Genomic DNA, 22,407 nt, shown 5'->3' on the forward strand with positions numbered 1-22,407 from the left:
CGTAGCTTCGGAAGATCAATTTACTGCAGCGAGGAACTCTCTTGCTCCGTCATCGATTCGCCCCAGTGGTCGGGCTGTCTTTCGTCGGGGGTAGTCTTTCGTCCGCCGGCACAAAGGATGGGGGATGCTCCTTTAATTAGCGGAGCAGTCGGAACCTCGAATTTTTACGAACGGAATGCCTCAGCGCACAGCGCCTCGTTTCCTCTCCGGCTTCGAGCCGGAATCGCCCGAACGAATTTTGCGGAATTAAACGAGTCGAGTTTTACGGCCGCGTCTTTAAGCGATTAACGTCACGTTGTACACTTTTACAGTAACGGCAATGCGCAATTGGCCGAACGTTGTTCCGAGGAATCGCTTCAATTTTCGTGCGGCGAACGAAGTTAGCGATCAATTTGATTCGGGACGTTTGATTCGGGGCGCACGAACGGCGAACTCGGGGATTTTCGTCGATCCGCCGACAATAACAACGCTGCCGCTCTCTGCGATAATAACAACAACAGCGCCGCCCCTTCCGTTTTTTCTTGCTCTTTACCTGACTCAGATAATTGAAAGCCGCGAATAAGCTCGCTATTAAATGCACCGTCGAGCCTGGAACGTCGAATAATTCATTGAACGGCGTATTGCGTCATCGTAATGAGCGAATGTCAAGGAGTTTAAACCAGATGGAAGAATATCGACATATGAATCGGAATTTGCAGGATAAAATTTACAATCGATTCTGTGGATTCACCACGTTCGGTTTTCCCGATATCAATTTTCGGTGTTTTCAATAGCGCGGTGAAAAAAATATGAAACTCACACAGAGATATTTTTTCATCGGGATACGAGAGAAAGGTGAAAATTGAAAAATACAATTATATATAATTAATACATTCATATTCCCTCGCAAAATACACACATACACACGCATACACGCACAAACAAACAAACACGTCCCTCCTCGAAATTGAATTCCTCAATCAAAGACACCGACGTTTATCATTGAAAAACGATAACGATGTTAACAAGAGCCGCTGCAATCCTATATCATTTGATTACGCGTGTTCCACCGAGTTGCACCTTTCGTGATTATATCCCGTGCATATACGTTCTTAAGGAATTTATTGATCCGTAAATATAAACACATTCGAGCGAGCGAGCGAGCGAGCCGGACCCGCCGTTACGCGCGCATATTTGTCAATAAACTCACGTTTTTTGTAGTAACCGCGAACTCGGCGGTCTCGGTGGAGCCGCTTCGAAGGTCTTTGTCGAGTTTCTCGCGCTGTCCGACGTGTTAATAATCCAGGCGATCCATTCCCGGAAAATCGCGCGCCGCTCGAATCATCGCCGCGCGCGCTCGTGTCGTTTGAACGCGCAGCGTTCCCGCCACGTTATCGACTGGCCGCGCCGCGCATGCGCCGGCATGCGCCTCCATCTTGCTCGCTCGCCGGAGCGACCCACCCAGCGGCGGCGGCGGTGGCGGCGACGACGACAACGGCGGCGTGCGGCAGGCAGGCAGTAGTTCGCTGCGCTCTCGGTGGTATATACGGCGGGTGAATTGTGCGCCAGGTAAAATCGCAGTAGCGCGACGACAACGAATCGGGGCCGTCGAATCCCGCAATACCGCGGAGTCGTTGATATAGCGCGTTCGATACGACGGTATAACCGCGCTCCCTTCTATTCTTCTTCTTTTTCGTCGGATAGAAAAGAGGAGCGTCCGAGGAGAAAACGGGAGAGAGAGAGAGACATACACAGACAGGTAGACTGAGAGGGACAGAGAGAGAAAGAGAGAGACACGCACATACACGGAGGAGGAAAGGGGTCCGCAGGATTCGCGGAGAATTCGCGAAGGACTTCGCTTCGTGAGAGCGAAACACTCATCGAGCCGCCGAGGAGAGCGAGAGGACGTGGGATCCCCGTAGGTGGGCCGGGAAGAGGAAGGAGATGAAGGGGATGCTGGCGCTGGCCGCATTGCTCGGCGTCCTATCGACCGTCTGCCGCGTCCAGGTAAGAAATTCTCTTCTTATCGTCTTTGTCCTCTTTCTTCCCCTCTCGCTCTCTCGTCGCTTAATCCCGACACCGTGAGGCGGCCGTGTTCGAACGTGCGAGCGGCGGCGAGGAGCTCTCGCGCGCGGCGCTTTCACCCTTGAGCCAGGCAAATGTCAGGCGCAGCAAGACGCGCTGCGGCGATCGATGTAGTGTGTGCCGCGAGAGAGAACTCCGCTTTTTTCTCCACCGGCCCGAAATTACGCGCCGGTAGCGATTCCGGCCATGGCGGCTGTCAAATGCTCCGATCAATGACCGCGATGCCGTGTACGCATCGCGACGGACAGCGATTTCTCCGGCCTCGCGAAATCGCGAAGCTCTCTCGTAACGCCGGACGATGCAAGAATCACGATTCCCTTCGCTCCTCGGCGTCTTGGCCGTGTCCATTCTCGGAGCGAATCGCGGTACGATCGTGTTTCGTGGTAACGTCCAAGCGATTTATAACGTCGCAGAGTCACGGCTGTGTTTCCCGAGGACTCTCCAGATCGGGAGACAGCGCGGACGCGATCGGCGAGGAAAGTGATCGATCGCGCGCGAATTCGCGTGTTAACGTCGAGCCTTTGGCGCGTCGGCGAGAGAGAGAAAGAGAGAGGATCCTAGCAGGAGTAATTTATCCTCCATCTATCATCCGCCAGCGTGAGTTTTGTAATTTTATGAAACTGGGTCTCTATCGATGGCGCCGAACGAGGAGATTCGCGCGCGCGGAGGCTTCCTTCCGATCGGCCGATGCAAATTTTACCACTGCCCGCGATGCTCGCGTGTGGGCATCGGCGGTGGGTGGTGAGAAACCGTGGGTCGTGTGTAAAGAGAGAGAGAGACGGTTCGAGTAATCCTCGATCGATTTGACGCTCCGCCGCATGACATTCCCCGTTTTTACTTGGAAGCGACGCTCGCTTCGCTCGCCGCCTGCCCGACTCCGGCGAATTACGCGGCCCGCAATTCTGTAACGCAACCACACCGAGGTCGTAATAATGCGCGTCTCTCTCTGTCATTGCCGCTCCATTATTCTCCTGATATTCCGCGCACAATAATTAATAATCCGTCCCGCGGTAATGCAATTTTGAGAGCGTACGGCAAAACACTCCATAAAGGACCCCGACGGTTCGATTTACATATCCGACTGTATCGTTGCCGCATTAACCGATCGTCGGCGTCGTAATTCGAAAATGATCCGCGCCCATCGATTTGGTCGCGATCGTCGACATCGTGCGTGGACACCCGAGAGATTACATCAGCGACCGGCGAGTATGTCGGTTCGACTAAAAGAAATATACCGGAATTCCTTACGTCATGCTGCCCCGACGACGACGAATTTGGCTTCTTCCGCGGCAGCTCATGTGAATTCAGGCCCCGTCACACCCCACGTAACTCCGAGTGACGGGCATTCCGATGATGATATTAGCGATATTAGCTCACCTCATTAGGGCCGCCGCCGTATCGTCGGAGAGGTGTGTGTGTGTGTGTGTGTCTTCCGTATCCACTAAATAACTTCCTTATATAGACACACGGTCTGTGTCATCGTCTCAGGTTTGTTCATTTAGTAATCGCTATATTAAACGCTTATTCAACCGCGCCGGTTTCCACTTCTCGCATTTCGATTGCGTAATTTCAGGCGAAAAAGGGAGAGGGAGAAAGAGAGAGAGAGAGAGAGAGAACATTATATATTCAGCGTCTCGAGGTAAATCCTCTAAAGCGCAAGAGACAAGAAAATTCATAGTGATGGCAAGATATAGAAAATAACAATCAGTAAAGCATGATGTACGGAGCTAAAAAAATATCCTTTAAAAAATGAGGATTGAGAAAGAGAGAGAGAGGGAAAGAGAGAGAGAGAGAGTGAGCACCTCGTCGTTTCGGGTTACGCCTTGAGAATGGTCGACATTTCCGACCAGCCGACCAACCGGTCGCGCTGTTGTCGTTTAAATACCTCGCGTTACGGCCATTTAAAAGCGGCATTTAAATCATACACGAGCGACGACGAGCGGCCGTCATTAATAGCTCGTTTGTGTCACGCCCGTTTCACGCACGCGGCCATGCGTGCATGCAACTCGCTTTTATTGATGTTACATGCCGCATCGCGTAAACAGGCTTTTCGTTGAAAAAGAACGCGTTTAAAAACAATCGAGAACCCAGAGAGAGAGAGAGAGAAAGAGGGAGGGAGGGCGTGTGCGCGCTGCATTGGAGGGCGGGGGCGGGAAGGGCGATTCGGCGTGTGTATGAAAACTCTCGCGGGCGGATCTAATTACGGGGATATTCGAGTCGAGAGCGCGCAGGTGCGGGTAGATTTTATGGGAATTATGCAGCGCGCTCTTCCCATGAGTGCGCCGAATGACTTATCTCGCGCCGCGCAGAAGGGATTTTCCAAGGAGGCGCGCATACCCGGGGCGACGGAACCCCACTCGTGTCGCGTGTAATTAGCATTTTAGCGTCGTCTTCCAGTAATTTCGCAAGCAACGCGGCAACCAGGAGAGAGAGAGAGAGAGAGAGAGAGAGAAGGGAGATTCAATTTTAGTTATGGGAGCGTGTTTACCAAATGGACGCTGCGAAAAGTGATATCAACTTTTTTCCGCGCCATGGGAAAAATGTTAATAGACGGCAGTTTTTACTTTGTGTGTTTAATATATTAAATAAAAAAACATATGTTATATAATAACATGTATAATATATGTAAAAAAAAAATATTTTTTTAAATTTTTCTCTCGATTAAAACGTTTTATGAACAAGTCGGCATTACGGCTCTTCCATTATCGCGCTTTTCAGCCGGTCCATCTGACCGTGACGTAAAAGAAGCATCGAATCTACATTCTGATTCTGCTGATCCCGTCTTGAGATGCAACAGCACGTACGCTAATTTGAATTTACTTAATAGACGAAACGATTGTAATCTTGCGATTGTAATCTTATTAGTGACTAACGCGCGACTGTAGTTCTCTAAACGCAAATCCGAGTCTGCGTTTAACTGGAACGGTGCGCATCCTGTAAGATAATCGTTCCATGTAATTGCCTGTAATTTTACATCAACGTTAAACTCGATTTTAATTCTCACGTTCAATATTTCAATTTTGCCATGTTTCCTTGTGTACGTGTGCATACATGCGCGCGCATATACACACGCACGCACACACACGTATACGCACGCATACACGCATTAACATGCGAAACGATTATTTATAAATTATTAAACCGGCCATACCGGTAACGGCAGCGTTACGACGCCACAAATTTTCCCTTTCGCCGGATTTATTGTCGCATAATATACACCCGTTCGCATTTATTTTGTTGTCTCGCATGACATAACCTACTTTCGCCCCTCCCCTTTTTTCCCACAAATTAATCGAATTCTTCCGGTGTCCACCGGGCGCAAATTAACGCGATATCCAATTTACTTTCTCGTTAATGGCATAAAATTACGGCGCACGGAAAAGCGTCGTCGCAGGAATTAATTTGTATAATTTCGTAGGAATTCGGTTTAATATTACACCTAAATTAATTCACTCCCAGAACTAGCCTCCCCTCGTAATGTTTATCGTCTAATTGCGCGTGCCACCGGCACAGAGCTCTCGAAAGCCGCGCGTTGCCGAAAGAGAAATGTCAGAAGCAGAAGCGGGTGGAGCGGCGCTTCTTTGACTCGAACGCTGCACTTTGACGGACCGCGTACACCCAGACTTTATCGCAGATGATAAAATATTAATGCGAATGTTTTGAAGACTCCACTCCGCGGAAGTGATTAATAGCCCGCGGAATTAACGGGGAAACCTCAAAGAATGAAATTTCGTCCGAAAAATATTCGCGAATCGTGCGCTCTCCAAAAGCGACCGACCGCTTTTGACAGCTTTTCGCATGCACTCCGTATGAGGAGCGAACGTAGGCGAGGGAAGGAGGGGGGGAGGTGGAAAGCGCGCGCAAAACTACAACAAAAAAAAAATGGTATAAAACAATACAAACTGACGGCGGAAAAAATCCGCGTGCACGCGCTTGTAAATGCGACTAAACGCGCGCTTTTTTTTTTCTCTCTCTCTCTCTCTCCCTCTATCGACAACGGCGGAATGCAAGATGTAAACGCACGGACGATGAAATCCGAATACGCGAAATACGTCGTTTGATCTCCCTGCAGCGTTGTGATACGTCGCGAGTGTGCGTGCGCGCGCGCGTTCACGTCGGATAAAATGCGCGCCTGAATATTATATCGAATATAAATTCCTGACGCGTTGAAACACGCGGATTAAGTATTCGTCGTTTCGAGCGATTTCCGCTTTTCGCGAGACGGTCTTTTGCCCGCCGCGGGCGAAACTCGCAAACACGAGCACCTGTCGGCCGGCGATCCGCTCGTGGAAATTGGTCGAGGAACCGATACACACCGTGGTAGTGGTCGAGGCGAATCGGCGCTGATTGCGCCGTAATTTATTCATCGGCTCGGTGATTGCGCCCTCGATCTGTTAATTATTCGCGATGCATCGCTCGCGATGCCGCGCGGCGTTGCGCAACAAACCGCTCCACGCACGATTTGCACCGCGGCAGATCCTCTCGCTAATTGTGCGCGAAACTAATCGCGAGGCCGGTCTCGCGGACGGACGAACGGAGCGAGATCGTCGGAACACGGCGGAAAAATAAACGGAGAAATCCGCGCGATCGGCCGGGTGAAAGCGGAGTGAAAATCATAATTACGCCCTTAAGCCGCTTTTTCCGCCATCATGATCAAAGTCAAACTATGCTGAACAATGAGTTTGATTAGATCTACCCGACAATGGAGGCAAACGCATTTTGGTTGGGAGGGAACGGAATTTCTGGTTGTGAGAGTCAAATTTCAGCGCTGTTGCGCCAATCACTTAAGCCACTTTTTATCACTTGATAAGTCATTAAAATATTCACTCCGTGTTGAATTCCAAAGTGGGTCACTATAGACACTTTTTTTCCTGAGCCGCCATTAAATTTGTAAAATGTGTGGACGTTCTATATATATATTTGCCGTGTCTCTTAATGAAATTGTTGTGAAAACGTACTTGTATTATTCACGCTAACGGTGAAATATCTTGTCATGAACGTTCGAAACCGTACCATGAAAAGCTATATAGCTGCCGCACAATCTCAATTAAAAAATAGATATTTTATTCATTAAATCATGTTTTACAAATAAATAACCAGACGTGTATTGTTATAAAAAGTGTTCAAAATGTCTGTCTTCCTTATCAATGCACAATTGACATCTGCGGGATAAAGATGCGCCTACTCGTTCGAATATTGTTTCATTATTACCAATGCTATCGCATGCCTGTTAGATTCCCGGAAACAGTCTTCTAGCTTATTTACAGAAATATCACAATTGATAGGTGTTACCTTCAAAAATAAGTAAAAAAGTGTTGTATTAGCATTCTTGACCTGCTTATTGCGATACATTTTCTTTCATCGTCATCTTCTGAAAGCTGCATTTCAGTACCCAAACTTTTGCGAACATATGTTTACTAAGACTTTTTAAAAATTTATTTTTCAACGTAGAATCTGTCCTATAAATTTACGGGCAAGTTTTGGGTACGCTCTGTAATCGCGAGCGACGGTCGCTTGTTGATCTCAAAGACTTGAAAATCTTCGAATCCCCGCTGGACGAGTGCACTGGGCGAACAATGTCTCGTTAAAATCTCGAAGAATTACGCCACCTGGCGCACCTGGGTACGTACGGGCGACGTGGTTCGATTAACGACTGCGGAACGAAGCAGCGCCTCGCGAGCAGCGATTAGCGACGCCCGTTCGGAACGCGGCCGGATGTATTCCGCGAGTCGAATGCTCTCTCGAGTCACGGCTGCCGGCTCCTCTCGCGGCACTTGGGCACGTTCGGACGACGTTGCACTTAATATGCGACGCGTTTTCAATTCTGCTGGAAAAAGAAGTAGCTATCGATCGCGACAAGAGGAGAGAAAAAAGGCGAGAGAGGCGAAGAACGCGTTACTGCACTGTCGCCGGAGCGTACTTTCCGCGCTGACGTACCGCGGAAAAACGTTCGCGAAGCGGCTGCTCTGCGCGCTGAATGCGACCAATAAATGCGTGTTTGTCGCACGGTTGATCTTTCCAACGCGTTTTTGCAGTGTACACGCCGCAGGGCACAGGGAATACACAGTTTCGCCGTCTCCGCGCCGCCGGCGATTTAAATTTCAAAGCGAGTCCGCGGCCTCGTCGCCGCTGTTATTCGCGTAGAAAGCGCGAAACCACCGCGATCGCGGATCATAATCCGTGACACACAAACGCGTCCGCCCTCGTCGCGCACGGCTTAATTCTCGGCTGCTGTAAAAACGCAAAGGTGCGCGTACGGACACACAGACGGCAAATCCGCATTAATCCGCTCTTTAAATCGTTCCCCTCGCAGCTTTTAATTCGCCGCTTACTTTGATCGAAACTCCGCGCGGCGCGCGCGTGCAACCGTGAGTAATCAGGCGAGATTACGGGAAAACATATTTCGCGGTCAGAGGGAATCGCGCTCGCGTTGCGAACGACTCCCCCTCCCCCCAACGCCTTCTGTCTCTGTGTCTTGCAACGCCCCGCGAAAAGCCTTGTTAAAAACACTAATGAATTCTTCGGCCTTGCCTCTCTTGAGTTGAATCAGTGAAAATGTTGCTGATTGAATCAGAGAAACAATATTCTACCGATAATCACGGGATATTCACTAAGTTTGAATGCAAACACTTCCGTTTAGCTTTTTTATCTCGTGCTCAGCGTTGCCATTTAGGCCACTTAAGCTACTTTTTTTTATATGTCACTAAAAAATTCACTATCCTCCAAAATGGGTCACTGTAATCGCTTTTTTTCCCGAGCTTTCGTTAGATTTATAAAATATAGACGTTCTATACGTATTTTTATCGCTCTCTCTCTCTCTCTCTCTCTCTCTGAAACTAATCCGAAAGCGTATTTGTATTATTTATGCTCTTGGTTTTTCCTTGTTATGGACTTTCGTGAAATTGGATGGACGTTCTATGAAAAAAAACTCGCTACATGTTGTCTATATAGTTATCTATTACATGTTAAGTTATTTAAAAGTAAACCTAGTAAGTGTTATTTTTTTACTCAAATGGCCTTAATTACTTTCAGAATTTGACGAAAAATATCATTTTTGATCACTACTTTGATACCTGAAAGGTCACTTTTTTTTTGTCAAAAAGCAGTCACTATTTTTTTTTGTCAAAAAGCAGTCACTATTTCACATTTTTGTTCCGTTCGCGACTGGATGGCAGCGCTGCTAATACTTCATTGATTTTGGCCAGAATGAAAGATTCACCGCAAATCGCTGTTACGCGTCCCGTAGCAGAAATATATGTACATATCGTATATGCGTTCAACCATATGTTGTATTTGATGTAAATCGTGTAGTAATACATTCAAAAGCCAGAAGTTTCGGGTTCCATCAGTAGTATAAGCGAGTCTTTCAAATATGATATAAATTAAATCGATTAAACATAATTAAGAATATTTCAGGCAAAATCATTGACAATATTTAAAGAGCACGATTAAAATAATAAAAAAAAAGCAATAGATAATATATTTTCTCACTGTCTTTGCGGTTAGATTTCTCCGATGAAAAGAAAAAAAAACGCTTGCTGCTATTAACAGATCTTTGCAACGGAATTCTACCAATTTGTAGTGCTATATTTATAACTTTATCACTAGTGACTATTGGCTACTTCTCAGTGATAATACACCGATTGCACTTTGGAAAGTACCGAACGTGATACACAGAAGACGCGCGCGGCCGAAGGACCGACGATGTATCGAGACGGAATTTCGTTCGGCGATAACATGATTGGATCGCGGCCGATTCGCTCATCTTCGTCGCTTCGTAACTTCTTACCTACTTTCGTTCTACCTATCTACCTAACCTACCTTCCTTTTTCTAAAACCGTCCGTAGATGCCGGTGCCTGATTTCGGCGCGTGCATTTAAGTGGATTTCAAAGTGCATTCGCGCGTCGTAATGCGCCGACGAGCGTGCAACGTTATCTGCAAAGCGGAGTCTCGACCAAGTTTGCTTAACCCCCTTAACGTCTCCTGCCTGGATCAGACGAGACAGAGAGAGAGGGAGAGAGAGAAAGATGGAGGGACCGTCGCCCTGTCGGCTTAAGCACCATTTGCTGCACAGGCGAGTCGCTGCAACCGAGTTAGCTGTCGCCGGCTAATTCTTTAAGGCCATTAACGAAGCAACGCTAATAAATCGGCGAAGCGGTCGCTCCGGCTAACCCAGGAACCGGGTTCTCCGATTTCTCGCGAGGGCAACGATTTGAAAATAACCCGGGTAAAGTTGCAGGATTTACTTTGCAAATGTAACCCGAATCACGGTTTTCGATTAAAAATTCTCGAAATTCAAAATTTATTCGAACAATGGGGCCGGATCCCTCGACCGGAACGCGTCCGCGCGCGCGTTCTGTAGATGAAAAACAATGCCGTATCATTTATTTAAAAGAGCGAAGAATCAATACTCTCTCGCGAGGCAGCTTCGGATTGATCAGAACGTGGCCAACGTAGAAAGCCAATTTGGTCCTTCATTGCTCGCGAAGCGAGGAACCGCGGATAGTTCCGAGAACGGATCTATCGAGGAACGAACGAGGCGGAATACGTTTCCGCTCGAGGGGAGGAAGAGAGAGAGAGAGCGAGAGATAAAAAAAAGAGAGATAGCGCAAACTTAGTATTATTTTATTATTTTTCTCTCTATATTTTTTAATTTATTTTTTAGAATCATTTCGTTAAATCTCAACGATATATATATACATATATGTACACACACACACACACACACACACAACACACATATGAACTGTGGTTCGTTAGACCATATAAAATCACATTTCTTTCGAGCCGAACCGTTAACCATTGGTTTTTACCGAATGTCTCTTATTGACTCAATTATTATCCGGCTGCTGGATTTAATTTCCTGACACGAGTCTTTCGGAATTAACAATGCGCTTGAATTATTTCGCCGATACCTTTTTTCGCTCGCCAATTGTGCGTTAAATCAGCCCCTTCCTCCTCGTCCCCCCAGACGATCGATTTCGCGACGGACGTCGATCAATTAGCGGCGATATCAAAGGTTCGTCCCGAAATTGCAGGATGTAATTAAAACTCGCGCAAAGGTGGAACATGTGATAGCACTTAAACGATTTCAGCTCGAACTACCCTCTCCCGTTTCCCGCGTTCCCTGTGTTATTTCATCCTTTTTTTCCGTTTCCTCTCTCTCTTTTTTTTTTTTTTTCGTCGAATTCTCCACTATTGGGTCCGTTACATGCCCGTTACATGTGATATCGCGTGCGCACTGGAAGCTCCTTAAGGCTGCGGCCAGATTCGCTGTAAATACATTAAGCAAATCCACTTAGATACAATCTTATATAAAATGACGCGTAATCGGTTGTACGGGCCGTCGCGTCCATTGTTCGCCGGAGGAACATCTTAATGAGCCCATCCGCGTCGAGCTCGCTTCAGCGGAAATCGTGCGTGTCGAGAGTCTTGGACGCCGGCGCTTTCGTGAAAAATAGCATCGTTGTTCCTGCGTTCCGCCACGGTGCCTCAGCAATCGCGGTGCAACAGCAAGCGGCACCCCGAGTCGAAATTTGGACGCTACTCTGACGTTCTTAAGGATAGTTTGCATTTACTTAGACTATAGATTGATAGAAACCTGTTTTGACTATACTGACATTTTTTAACTTCTCTCTTGAACCTTTAATTCCACATGGAGAGAATATTATAGTAAAAATTATCACAATATTTTGTAATGTTGGACTGTACTGAAATTATAACCGAAATTATGTCGTAATTTTTAATGATGTACTTCATTGTATGCGTCACTAAAGATTACAACGCATATAATAATTTCGGTCATATTTCCGTTATGGTCCAACTTGACAAATTTTGTGGTAATTTTTATTACAATATTTTCTCCGTGTACAGATTGAATTTTAATGCTGTTCAACGGCCTGTTTTGACGTTAAAACATTGAAAACGGGAATTTAAGATTAGGGTTAAAGTAGGGGTTATATTACATTAGAATTGAAATTAAATCTATAAATAATTGAAATTGAATCTATTTCACTATCTTAGCTCCTGATATGTTATAGAATTAAAGTTTTAACATGGGGCCAAAATTTTGACTAAAATCATAGGATTCATACGCGAAGCAAATGCATACAAACCGCGAAACCTATTCGAGGAATCATTTCGAGACACATCGAATCTTCCTCTGAGTGCTCGACGGCAGAGACAGAAAGCCTCGATTCGTTTCGCGTAATCGCTTCTAGGCCGCTATTATTCGTGGCCTAGAAAGCTTCTTCTCCCCGAAATACTCGGTATTTTTCCTTCCTCGTCTTTACGTGAAGCTTCAGAGCATTTCAACTCGCTGAAGGTCGGGCCAGAAAGAAAATCGTGAGCTTCCTTCCGGCGTGCAGCCGGCGTGCTCGCGAAGAAAGACTAAGGTGCTGAGTAAAGTGACGCGATTGTCTCTCTCCCTCTCTGTTCTCCTTTCTCCCTTCCTCTCCCCTTCTGTTCCCTTTACGTCACATTGTTTCACCTCGAAGACAATGTCGCTGCAATTACACCATTGTAACTCGCAGCAAGATGCCGCTGCGCTTCTCGCGTTTCCGAGAATGGAGTCCCGACGATTATCTAGAGTAAGATAGATAGATGGATTTATTCATAACCTTGGGACGAGGCTGCTTAAAATATAATATAATGAGTTAACAAAAAAATATTAAAAAATGGCTATTATAATATTATAATCAAATACAAAAGGAGACATTCGAGAATAAGTAACTAGAAATATCGATGAGTGTGTGAGCGACAACTTTGAACTAAATACGCAATGAGGAATGATGTATAATGAGTGATTATATCGAATGATATTAAAATGAAACAATATATATTTACGAAGCTACACGGTAAAAAATACTGTGTTAAATGTAACTTATTTCACGCGTCTCAAACGGTCTACACAAATATTTGTGTTAATTTAGCACTAGGTGAATATGTTGAAAAGTAGCACAAATATTGTTTCAAAAACCAACACAAAATAAATTAATATTCATAATATTAATCGACATTGAAGTGTACAATGTGTTATTTTAACACTTACAATGTTAAATATAACATGTTAACACATGGACATGTTAAAAATTAACACGAAAATTTTAACAAGGATCGATTTTAACACAAGTACAAAATATTTTTTTCCGTATAAACGGGTATGGATAGTAATAGAAAATAGAAAGAGGAATATCGAAAATAAGGAAAGAAAAGTAAGAAATAATAATTACAAATGAATAATCTATGTGATTACTGGACAGCAGAAAATGAATAAGCTATGAGAATGAATAAATAATGGATGAAAATGAATATAAATAACAGATATAATAATGCTATGATAGTACGACTGAGTGCAAGAGGAAGAGAGAGAGAGAGAGAGACAACACGTCCTCGTCTCCGTCTTCATCTCGATACGCTACAATTAAATGACTTGCTCGCGAAATATCGCCGTGACGCACATAATAAGCGCGTTCGTACGCCGCGAATTGCAAGGTGTGGTCGGCATGCACGGGGCCGCGCGGTTGCATCATCATCGTCATCACCGGCGTCGTAGAGATCTGCGTCTTGCCTTTCAAGCCACGATCCTCATCCAGTTCCTCCCGCATCCTTCTCGGCACAATGACGTATTCTCCGGCGAGTAAAATCGCGGCGCGCGCTCCGACACTTATAAAGTGGCCGTTACGTCATGGGGAAAACACGCGCACGGCAACGCCTGTTGTATGTGTTAACGCGTCACGAGAGTTATCGGTGACCGGCGCGCGCACCTACGCCCGTAACCCCGTCGTCAGTGGCTCTGCGTGAACCTGGTGTAATAATAGTATCATTGATGTCGTTCAGTCAGTTACGCGCTCAGATTACCGTGGTGCGCGTACTTTTTTCGGGTTTTACACTTAGAGAGAGAATTATCGCCTAAGAGTCTAAATTAGGAACAACTGATATCGTTTCTAACACAGTTAAAGGACGATGGGTAAAACGAGCCAATTTTAGTGCCCTCGGAATGGCAAAAACGTTTTTTGTAGTTTTTTTGTATTTCTGAACTACTGAATCTGACTCTGATTTGAAAAAATTTCTTTGTTGGGAAAGTAATAGAATCAGCGTATGAAGCTATTAAACATCTGGTATCGTAAATTATTAATGTTGTACTTTATGGACGTATCCATTCCTGTTTTCTTGCTAGTAAAATGTGATAATATTTTCATTTCTAGTAGTTCATGTTCTGATCACGTCCGTGCACTCTATACTGTGGAACTTTTTTATAGTCATACTCTCGGGACCGAAATGTGACTATGTTCCATTTATATTTTCTCAATGTTTCGTTTTCTTCTTTCTTATATATATATTCTTCTATGTAAAATATATAGATATCTGTTCATTAAAAATGCTACTGAAAATTGTAAGATTTACTTAAAAAATATTCTTAAGTACCAAGATTCGCTTTCATCAAAGGCCTTTTTCATTTATTAATTTGTGTTGTTTGCGTATCGGCCGATTTTCAGTTAATGTTTTTCCTAACATTGTTTATTTTATTATAATTTTAAATTTCCATTAACATACCGTTCGTCTCGTAATAGCTTCTTACATATTTAATAGCTTTATATATTGATTTTAATACTTCCCTGACAAATTAAAATTTGTTAAAAGCCAGAATTAGCAATTATTCAAAAATTGCAAAAAACATACCGTTTTTACTTGTCACCCCGGAGGCCGAAATGGGATCAACCCATTTTATACATCGTCCTTTATTATTTATCCAAATGAAGGTACCACAGCGAACACCTTTTACCTTTAACAGCTAAAGTCGTTGCTACCGCGGCCAATAAATTTAGCTGCATTAACAACGACACCAACTGTCCCTTTTTTAGCTGCCACTGTTAGATTTTAGCCATGGCTAATTCTTCCTTTGAGCGTAGGATGACAGCGGAGGACGGGCGCGGAAAATTTCTCGGAGAGGCGGCGGATCGAGGAGTTGATTCGACCATGATACGTGCCCGCTCTTTTACCGTCACCTTGTAACAAACTCGGTTAACGAGCTTCATATTACCGAAATTTCCACGTCGCCGGCAGTACTGTCTTGTAGAATAAATGAGCGAGTATGAGTTTGTATCAGTGGAAAATCGAATTACAGGCTCTATTTTCGCGACTGAAAATACACCGTTAGCTCATCACTGTCATCCCCTCGCGAGAGACGCTCGCGGCTTGACGAGGAAAAGCGCCTCCTCGGCTCTTAGCTCCGCAGCGTGTGATTTATTATGCAACGACAATTTTTACCATTTTTTTTTTTCAAGTATCCAAGAACTCCACTCGGATTTGAAGAAGGGGAGGAACAAGGGGGAGGGGGGAAGGAAGGATCGATATTCATCTACGTGACCGACTGCTGACTCGTGGGGTTAATAACCGTTGTGTGTGATTACCAGTCGCGGAAATCACGAAGTGCACACAGTGCAGCGGCAAGAGGTGTTTGACCCCGCCGTCTCGTATTCTTCGGCAAGTGGGTCGTTCTCCTTTCCTTGTTTTTCTTCGGCCAGCGTGAAAAATCAAAGCCAAAGAGGTTGTAGAGTGAGATATACGTCATGATAAAAGGGAGATACGCGAGAGATCGCGTGCGGAAGATTCGAACGGATCGACGCGCGAACCGCTAATTCCGCACGGACGGAGTTGCGTCGCAAAAACCGTATGTGTATGTGTGTGTGTGTTCGAGCCAGTTGAAAATTCTGTCGTTGCGAGCTGCGAGGAAAGTAACGGCTCTCTGAAAAGAAAAACCCTTGCCGAGCGGCCGGAAAAAAGCCGCGCTAAAGGTCTCCTCTCTCTCTCTCTCTCTTAAAGTTAAAAAATAGATGGTCGCCCTTTGACGTCAGCTTACGTCTGAGCGGGGATTTCGTCCGTACGTGATTCGGCGTCTGTGACACGATATATATCGCTATTAGATTAGTGCCGCTCGTCTGCATTATTCACGGGACTGGTGCACGCCCGGCGGATCCTTGAGTCGCGTTGGTAACCGGTATCAGTGGCTCTTCAAAAATGCATGTGCGTCTCGAAGCTTCAAAGCGGGCTGAAATCTGCAATCCGAATCTTCGCGGTGCGCGAGACAGCCTCGATAATAAGTGGCGCGCACACTTGAGCGTCTCTTTCCGCCCGAAACGAAATTTCGCAGAAACGACGTCGACGGAGAATTCGTGACGTCGCTCGACGAATTCTTTTTCCATCCTTTCCCCAAGTTAACAGCAGGAACTGCTGAAAAAGTAATATGTGAATTATAGTTTTGAAGGCTCGGGAAAAAACGCGAGGTTTTCAATTTTCCGCAATCCTTTTCGATTTTCTTCTGCGAAAAACGTGGAGAAGATTTTTTTTTCATTCTCCACGCAGAAATTTCTTCCGCAGAAAAGCGAAAAAGAGCGATTTTTCCAAACTATAATATAAATAATATAACAATGATACACGATAAAACAAATCTGTTTGTAAGAAATGAACATATAACATTTTTTACACATTACACTTTGCAGTTTCTGCGAACTCGGAAGAGGACGAATTTCTACGTCCACTAATCCGTTTTCAGATACCGCGTGGCAGCCGCGAGAAATAATTTGACCGCGCAATAAATCGTGCAATAACTCTTCGCACAGATATACATATATATATATATATATATATATATTCGTCCGGTGCTTTTTCTTGCGTCAAGCAATGACGCGAGCTAGTGAACGGTATTACGAATTTATTGGTGAATCAGTTATCTACATATACTGTGTCGGCGGAGTATTTCAGACGGAGTCGAGACGAGTCGTCGGCACCGTTCCCGCTCGAGGATTTATTAGTCTCCCCCCGTAGCTTTCCACGAGGGTTATCGATTTTACGGCGGGCGGTGACCAGTCACGAGCAGCAGCTCGCGGGACATGGCACGAGAGGAGAGTAAGAGATTCCGTGCTGTATTAATTCGTCGGAAGCTCTCTTCTCTCGCTCGGCTCCTCCCCGTCGCATTCTGCACACGTTTTTTAATAACCCCCCGCTAGCAACGTGTCTCGTCTCTCGGTCCTGCCGGCGTCGTTCCTCTCGCGAACGACGCGCAGGATCGGGGAACGTCGTCAGCCGCGGAGGAAGCACGAAACGGTTCCGTCGCGACGCGCCGGGACTAAAAATAAGGCGTTATCGACCGGCGCTGTCCTGCGCCGAGAACTAGTCGATGAAGTGGTCGCACGTTGCGGCATTAGAGAGAGATGGAGAGAGAGAGAGAGAGAGAAACCTCCTCCGATATCGACAGCGACGGATGTTCCTCGTTAACTAATACCTCGATGATGAACGAACGAAATTCAAGATCGAGCGTGGAGAATCTTTCAATTTTCCATCGGCCACGTGCACCACTTTCGTTCGACTCTCTCTCGCGGATTGAAAGCCGAAGAAACGGAGAGCTCGCCCGTCGCGAAGCTCATCGGGAAAAAAGCTCCCTGAAATGAAAGATCGATCGATCGCGCGTTATTTTCCGGTTGCGTATATCGCCGAGGGCGGCACGCGGAATCAAGGCCGCTGTTGTCGAAGTATTAAAAATAGGGCGTTGTACGCGTTGAGGTTCCGTCGAGGTTCCCGTCCCGAGCGAATGACTCGTTCTCGTCGCAGCCCGACGCTCCTCGCGCCCGAGGGTTGCGCGACGAGAGGGTCGGCTGATTTAATAACGCGATCCGCTCGGGCGAAACACCCGTCCGCGCGGCGAGTGTGCCCGATAACCACTACCAGCGGACGCTACTGACCGACACGCGTACGCCCGCCTGTGTGCGAGGGTGTGCCTCGGCCAGGATACCGTATAGACGGATCAGCGGTTGCCAAACCGCCCGGAGTGCGTGTGTATCGCGCAGACCCGCTCTCTTTCTCTCTTCCTCTCCCTCCCTCTCTCTCTCGACGATGAGCCCTTGGCGAGAGAGGCGGTCCTTAATTCAGAAATTATTCCGGAGCCGTGGCTCGAATGCAAATTTGCGCCGAAAATTGCGCCAAGGTGGTGGACTCCGGCTTCTTCTCGAGAAGTTCAAGTCATACCGAAGTTTCGAGTGTTTTCGCTCGATTATGAGCTCTTCTTCGCTTCACCACGACGACGACGACGATTTTGCCATGTCGCCGAAGGGGGGAAGTGTTTTTCCGGCGAAGTTTGGGCACCATGACGGACACGTTGATCGTGAATGATCGGGGAGCGTGAAACGATCGCGAACCACGCACGTACACGATATTCGTGCACCCGTCCACGCGGATACGGCGGTCGGTCGGACCCTCTGCTCCCTCATGTCGCATCCGAGAACGGCTGAGAAAATGAAATGTTAAATCGCCGGTGCTTCGTAAAGCGCGCGCGCGCGTGCGCACACCGAGCTTTTAAAATTCTAGAAAATTAATTTCGACCCGGCGCCGCACACCCGGGAATTGAATGAATGAATCGTTAGGCCGTTCCGGGGAAGCTGTGCGCTTTCCACCGTGAGAGATGTTATTCCTTCGCGCGGCCGCACGAGGGGTTGTTTTCGATCGGCGCTGTCGAAGGGTACACGCTCTCTCAAGGAGGTTGTAAGGCGAAATGAGATAAGAAATCGATAAGAATTCGATGAAACTCGTACTACGTCTGCACTGAAATATCAGCTAATTGTTCGCGCAGTTAGAAAAAGATTGACAGCTGAGATATTTGCAACTAAAGTTGACACTTTTTATATGTGTCCGTTAAGATTACCGTGCTATTTTTAATTTCTATTTTTAATATCTTCTAAATTATATATAAACATAAAATTTTGAAGATAACAATCTATTGTGACATTAAAGACTAATATGCAGACATTATGCATAAATTTCGGAATTATTGTCCATTTCGTTTTGAAAATACAGCTACACGTAAAGGTCATAGTTTACAGTAATACTCGAAATACATATACATATTTAAACATTCGTATATCTCTTCCTATTATCTGTGCATTTCTGTTAGATCTGATGCATAAATATGGCATTAATATACGAAATAAATATAAAATATGAAAAACAAAATATTTTCGTACTTGTAATATTATGTATATATATTTACCTCAATTTCAAGTTAACGTTTATTATTTAGATAGTAAAATAAATGTACGGGGAACATAATTTTGCTTGATAAATACTAAACTTCTGAGTGCGCCTTTCTCTCCTCTTTAATGCGCCACTTATTATTATTTTTACCTTTATATTTTCACTAATTTTGGCTAGTGAAAGATTCACTGCAAATCGCTGTTACAATACACGTACACGTGTATACATTCAATCATATGTCGTATTTGGCATAGTTTGTATGGTAGTAAATTCAAGAGCTAGAGAGGTATCGGGTTCGAGTCCCATCGGGATGAGTATGTTTTTCAAATACATATGTAAATTAAACATGGTTCTAATTTACACCGGCCATTTAATACGCGTACTAACTAATAACTTTTTATTAGATTATTTTGATATCGATTTAATATCGTATCAAGATAATACGATACATCTTCTTGAAGTGTATTGTACCAACTCAGTGCGCCATCGTTTACATGCATCGTCGATATCAAGATAATCTAATATAGAAAGTTACTAGTTAGTATGCGTATCAAACGATCGACGTAAACTAGCATGTAATTAGGAATCTTTTAGTTAAAATCATCGACAACATCTTTATAATGATTAAGATAATAAAAAAAAAAGTAATAAATAATACTTTTTTCGCCGTTTCTGCTGGCTTTCCCTGGATGGAAAATCGCTACAATTGAGACGGACTTTTTCCGTGAGATTTTATCGACTTACAGTTTTATACTTATAACTATGACTCCCAGTGACTATTGATTACTTCTCAATGACAACATATCGATTGCACTTTAGAGGACACGAACGTTGCAACAAGAGCGCACGATCGGACGTTAGTGAAGCAGGCGAAAGGCGGAGGGCGATTAAAAGCGAAGCGCGTACTCATGGCCGGTGATTAAACCGCTCGTCGGTGGCGTTTAATAAAATAATAAGCCGCTGAATAGTGCAGCCGGCTAATTAGGTGTTCGCGCGCGCGCTTGCCGTGAATGTTGAATGTCAAATGCTCGCGCGTGCCCGGAAATTTTAGAGCAACGGCGTTAGTAAAGTCGGCCGTTTATTGGCCTTTTAGCGCTCGTTTACGTGGTACTAGGGGGAAACAAACCGGCTAATGCGGCTGGATATCGTTGTCGACGAGCTTTGACAGGTGCGTCGAGGACCTCTCAGCCGTAAAAATAAATACTTAATGATGTAAGTCGCGTTTAACGCCGATCGTTAATATCGCGAAGGATTTCAACATGTAATTTTCGCCGGGCATTATAATTACGTCAATGTACTTCTCGCCGAGATGTTGTCTTGAGAAACTCTCGACTTTTGAAAAATGCAAAGAGTCATCATCGCCCCCCCCCTCCCCCACTTCCCGGAGACGCATGAAGAACACTCGCGCGAGAAAACACGTTCCCATCTCTCGTCGGTCTTCTTCTCACGTCGGTAATCACGCAACGACGCACCGTGTGCGTGAACATGTGTGCATGTCATGGTATATTTTCCTCGTGCCTTTGGTGCACACACACACACACACGAGGTTTCTACTCTCCCACTCTCATGGGAGTGGCTTTTCGACTTTTTGCACCGTGAAAAACTTCGACACCGGAGATTGAAGGAGCTCTGTGAAGCGACACCGCCGTAACTAACGCCGCATCTCGCTAATAACCGGGAGATAACAAGGAGATTCTGTTTATTCAGCGAACTTCCCCCCCCCCCTCTGACGCGTGGCAATGTGTATGCGTGTATGTGTGCGCTCTTCTGCGAGGTGCGTGTCAGCGCGCGGAACGATGAAGTCAAACAACGTCGTTTATGCGCGCATCGGGCTTCCCTTTGAAAATCGCTAGCGATCTCTAGAGATCTCTGAAAACGCCCGGGTCATCGTTTCTCTCTTGCGCGGGAATCACGCCTGACTTTCCACCCCCGTCTCCGATATATAAATATTTAAAGATGCAAGGCTTTACGCAAGTCGGCAGCCGTACAAGTCGGCCGTTCGACATCGTTTGCCGCGTTTTTCCTACAGTTTTAACATTTCCGAAGAAATCCGTTTTTTCCCAATTTATCCGCGAATTCTTTTTTAGTTCCTTCTTCACGCAGCGAGAATTTTGCGTCAAAAACGGTCCACTGAAATTTTGTGTTACTTTAAAATGGGGAATGTGCTAAAAGAGACACAGATGTAATGTGAAATTAATACATTCATGTTAAAGTAATACAAAATTTCAATATGGAACATTTCTGACGCAAAATTCGTCTTTCTGTGTGCGGAAGAAACTAGATGCGGCAGATTTTAATTGAACACGTGTGAATTTTTCTAAACGAGTTTCCGTACCCTCGGGACAGAGTCCGAAGAAGAGATCCACGGAAAAATTGGAAAAACTGTTTTTTTTTTTTCCGAAGCTTTAAAACTATGATCCCATCCCGTGGCGGTTACAAAGGCGCCTCTGTTGACCTCGTGCCTTCATTTCTCCCATCTGCGAACGAAATGAATAGACTATATGTATATCGGGCGCTTTCTCATATCGTGAGGATGGTGTGTCTTAAATTAAAAATTTTTTCTCCGAGTTCTCTCTCGCATCGCGGCGATCCATTAAGCGCGGCAGGGGTTAAACGAGCGTCATTCCGCACATACCGCCCTGCCGTCCCGCGCCTTTCTCCGCCTCTTATTGTGTCACTGTGTCTCCGGTGTAAGCTACGCGGAAGTATTCCGCTGGTACACACGCGGCTCAACTTGCGCTCGCTCATGGACACGGACTCCGGGCTCGCGGGAATAGTTAGCCTATATTACAGTTAGCGTGCGGTGCAACGACCAGTCCGCTAAATGTGCGGCTCCGGAGTGGTGTTGAGCACGCCGCCAACGCCAACCGCACATGTCCCGGGGGATCCCGTCGTTGATGTCTCCAAGTAATTTCCGCTAACGAGGAAACCATTCCGAACGGAAAGTCGAGTTTTCGCGGGGGGACGCGTTCGCGACGGACATTGATATTCCGGCCGGCGGGATGTTATTTTAATTGAATCTTTCATCGTCGTGCGCCGCGCGGACAGATATTTAATGAGCACACTGATGGATTCCCTTTTTACAACTATGATTTCTCTCCCTCTATCATTCTCTCTCTCTCTCTCTCTTTCTCCCTTCCTCTCTCCTTGCTGCAGTGTCCTTTTCCAACTTTAAGTCTTAAAATCTTTAAATCCGCGCGCGCTCTCGCGTCTCTCGCATTACTCCAGCCGGGGTTCTGGAAATTCCGGAATTCCTGTCGCCTAGGAGACGAGAAGTGGGTGATTGACTGATAGCGAGCCCCCGCGCGAATTCGCGC

The 22,407-nt window shown here is 45.8% G+C and overlaps 1 protein-coding gene across 4 annotated transcripts in view; it reads left to right on the forward strand.

Moving 5' to 3' along the window:
- Window positions 1-1,440: 1,440 nt before the first annotated feature.
- The window catches only part of LOC106743084 (beta-amyloid-like protein), a 45,696-nt gene continuing 24,729 nt past the window's right edge, over window positions 1,441-22,407 (forward strand). For 2 of the 4 annotated variants that reach the window (XM_014616613.1, XM_014616611.1), the window contains exon 1: window positions 1,456-1,986. In XM_014616613.1, coding sequence (XP_014472099.1) covers window positions 1,924-1,986 — 63 coding nt within the window. In that variant the 5' untranslated portion in view covers window positions 1,456-1,923. Of the gene's footprint in view, window positions 1,987-22,407 lie in introns of all 4 variants that reach the window. The other 2 variants (XM_014616610.1, XM_014616612.1) reach the window with 2 other exon arrangements.

Source organism: Dinoponera quadriceps, unplaced genomic scaffold (genome assembly GCF_001313825.1).
Source record: "Dinoponera quadriceps isolate SergipeBrazil2010 unplaced genomic scaffold, ASM131382v1 scaffold823, whole genome shotgun sequence".
Lineage (NCBI taxonomy): Eukaryota > Metazoa > Arthropoda > Insecta > Hymenoptera > Formicidae > Dinoponera > Dinoponera quadriceps.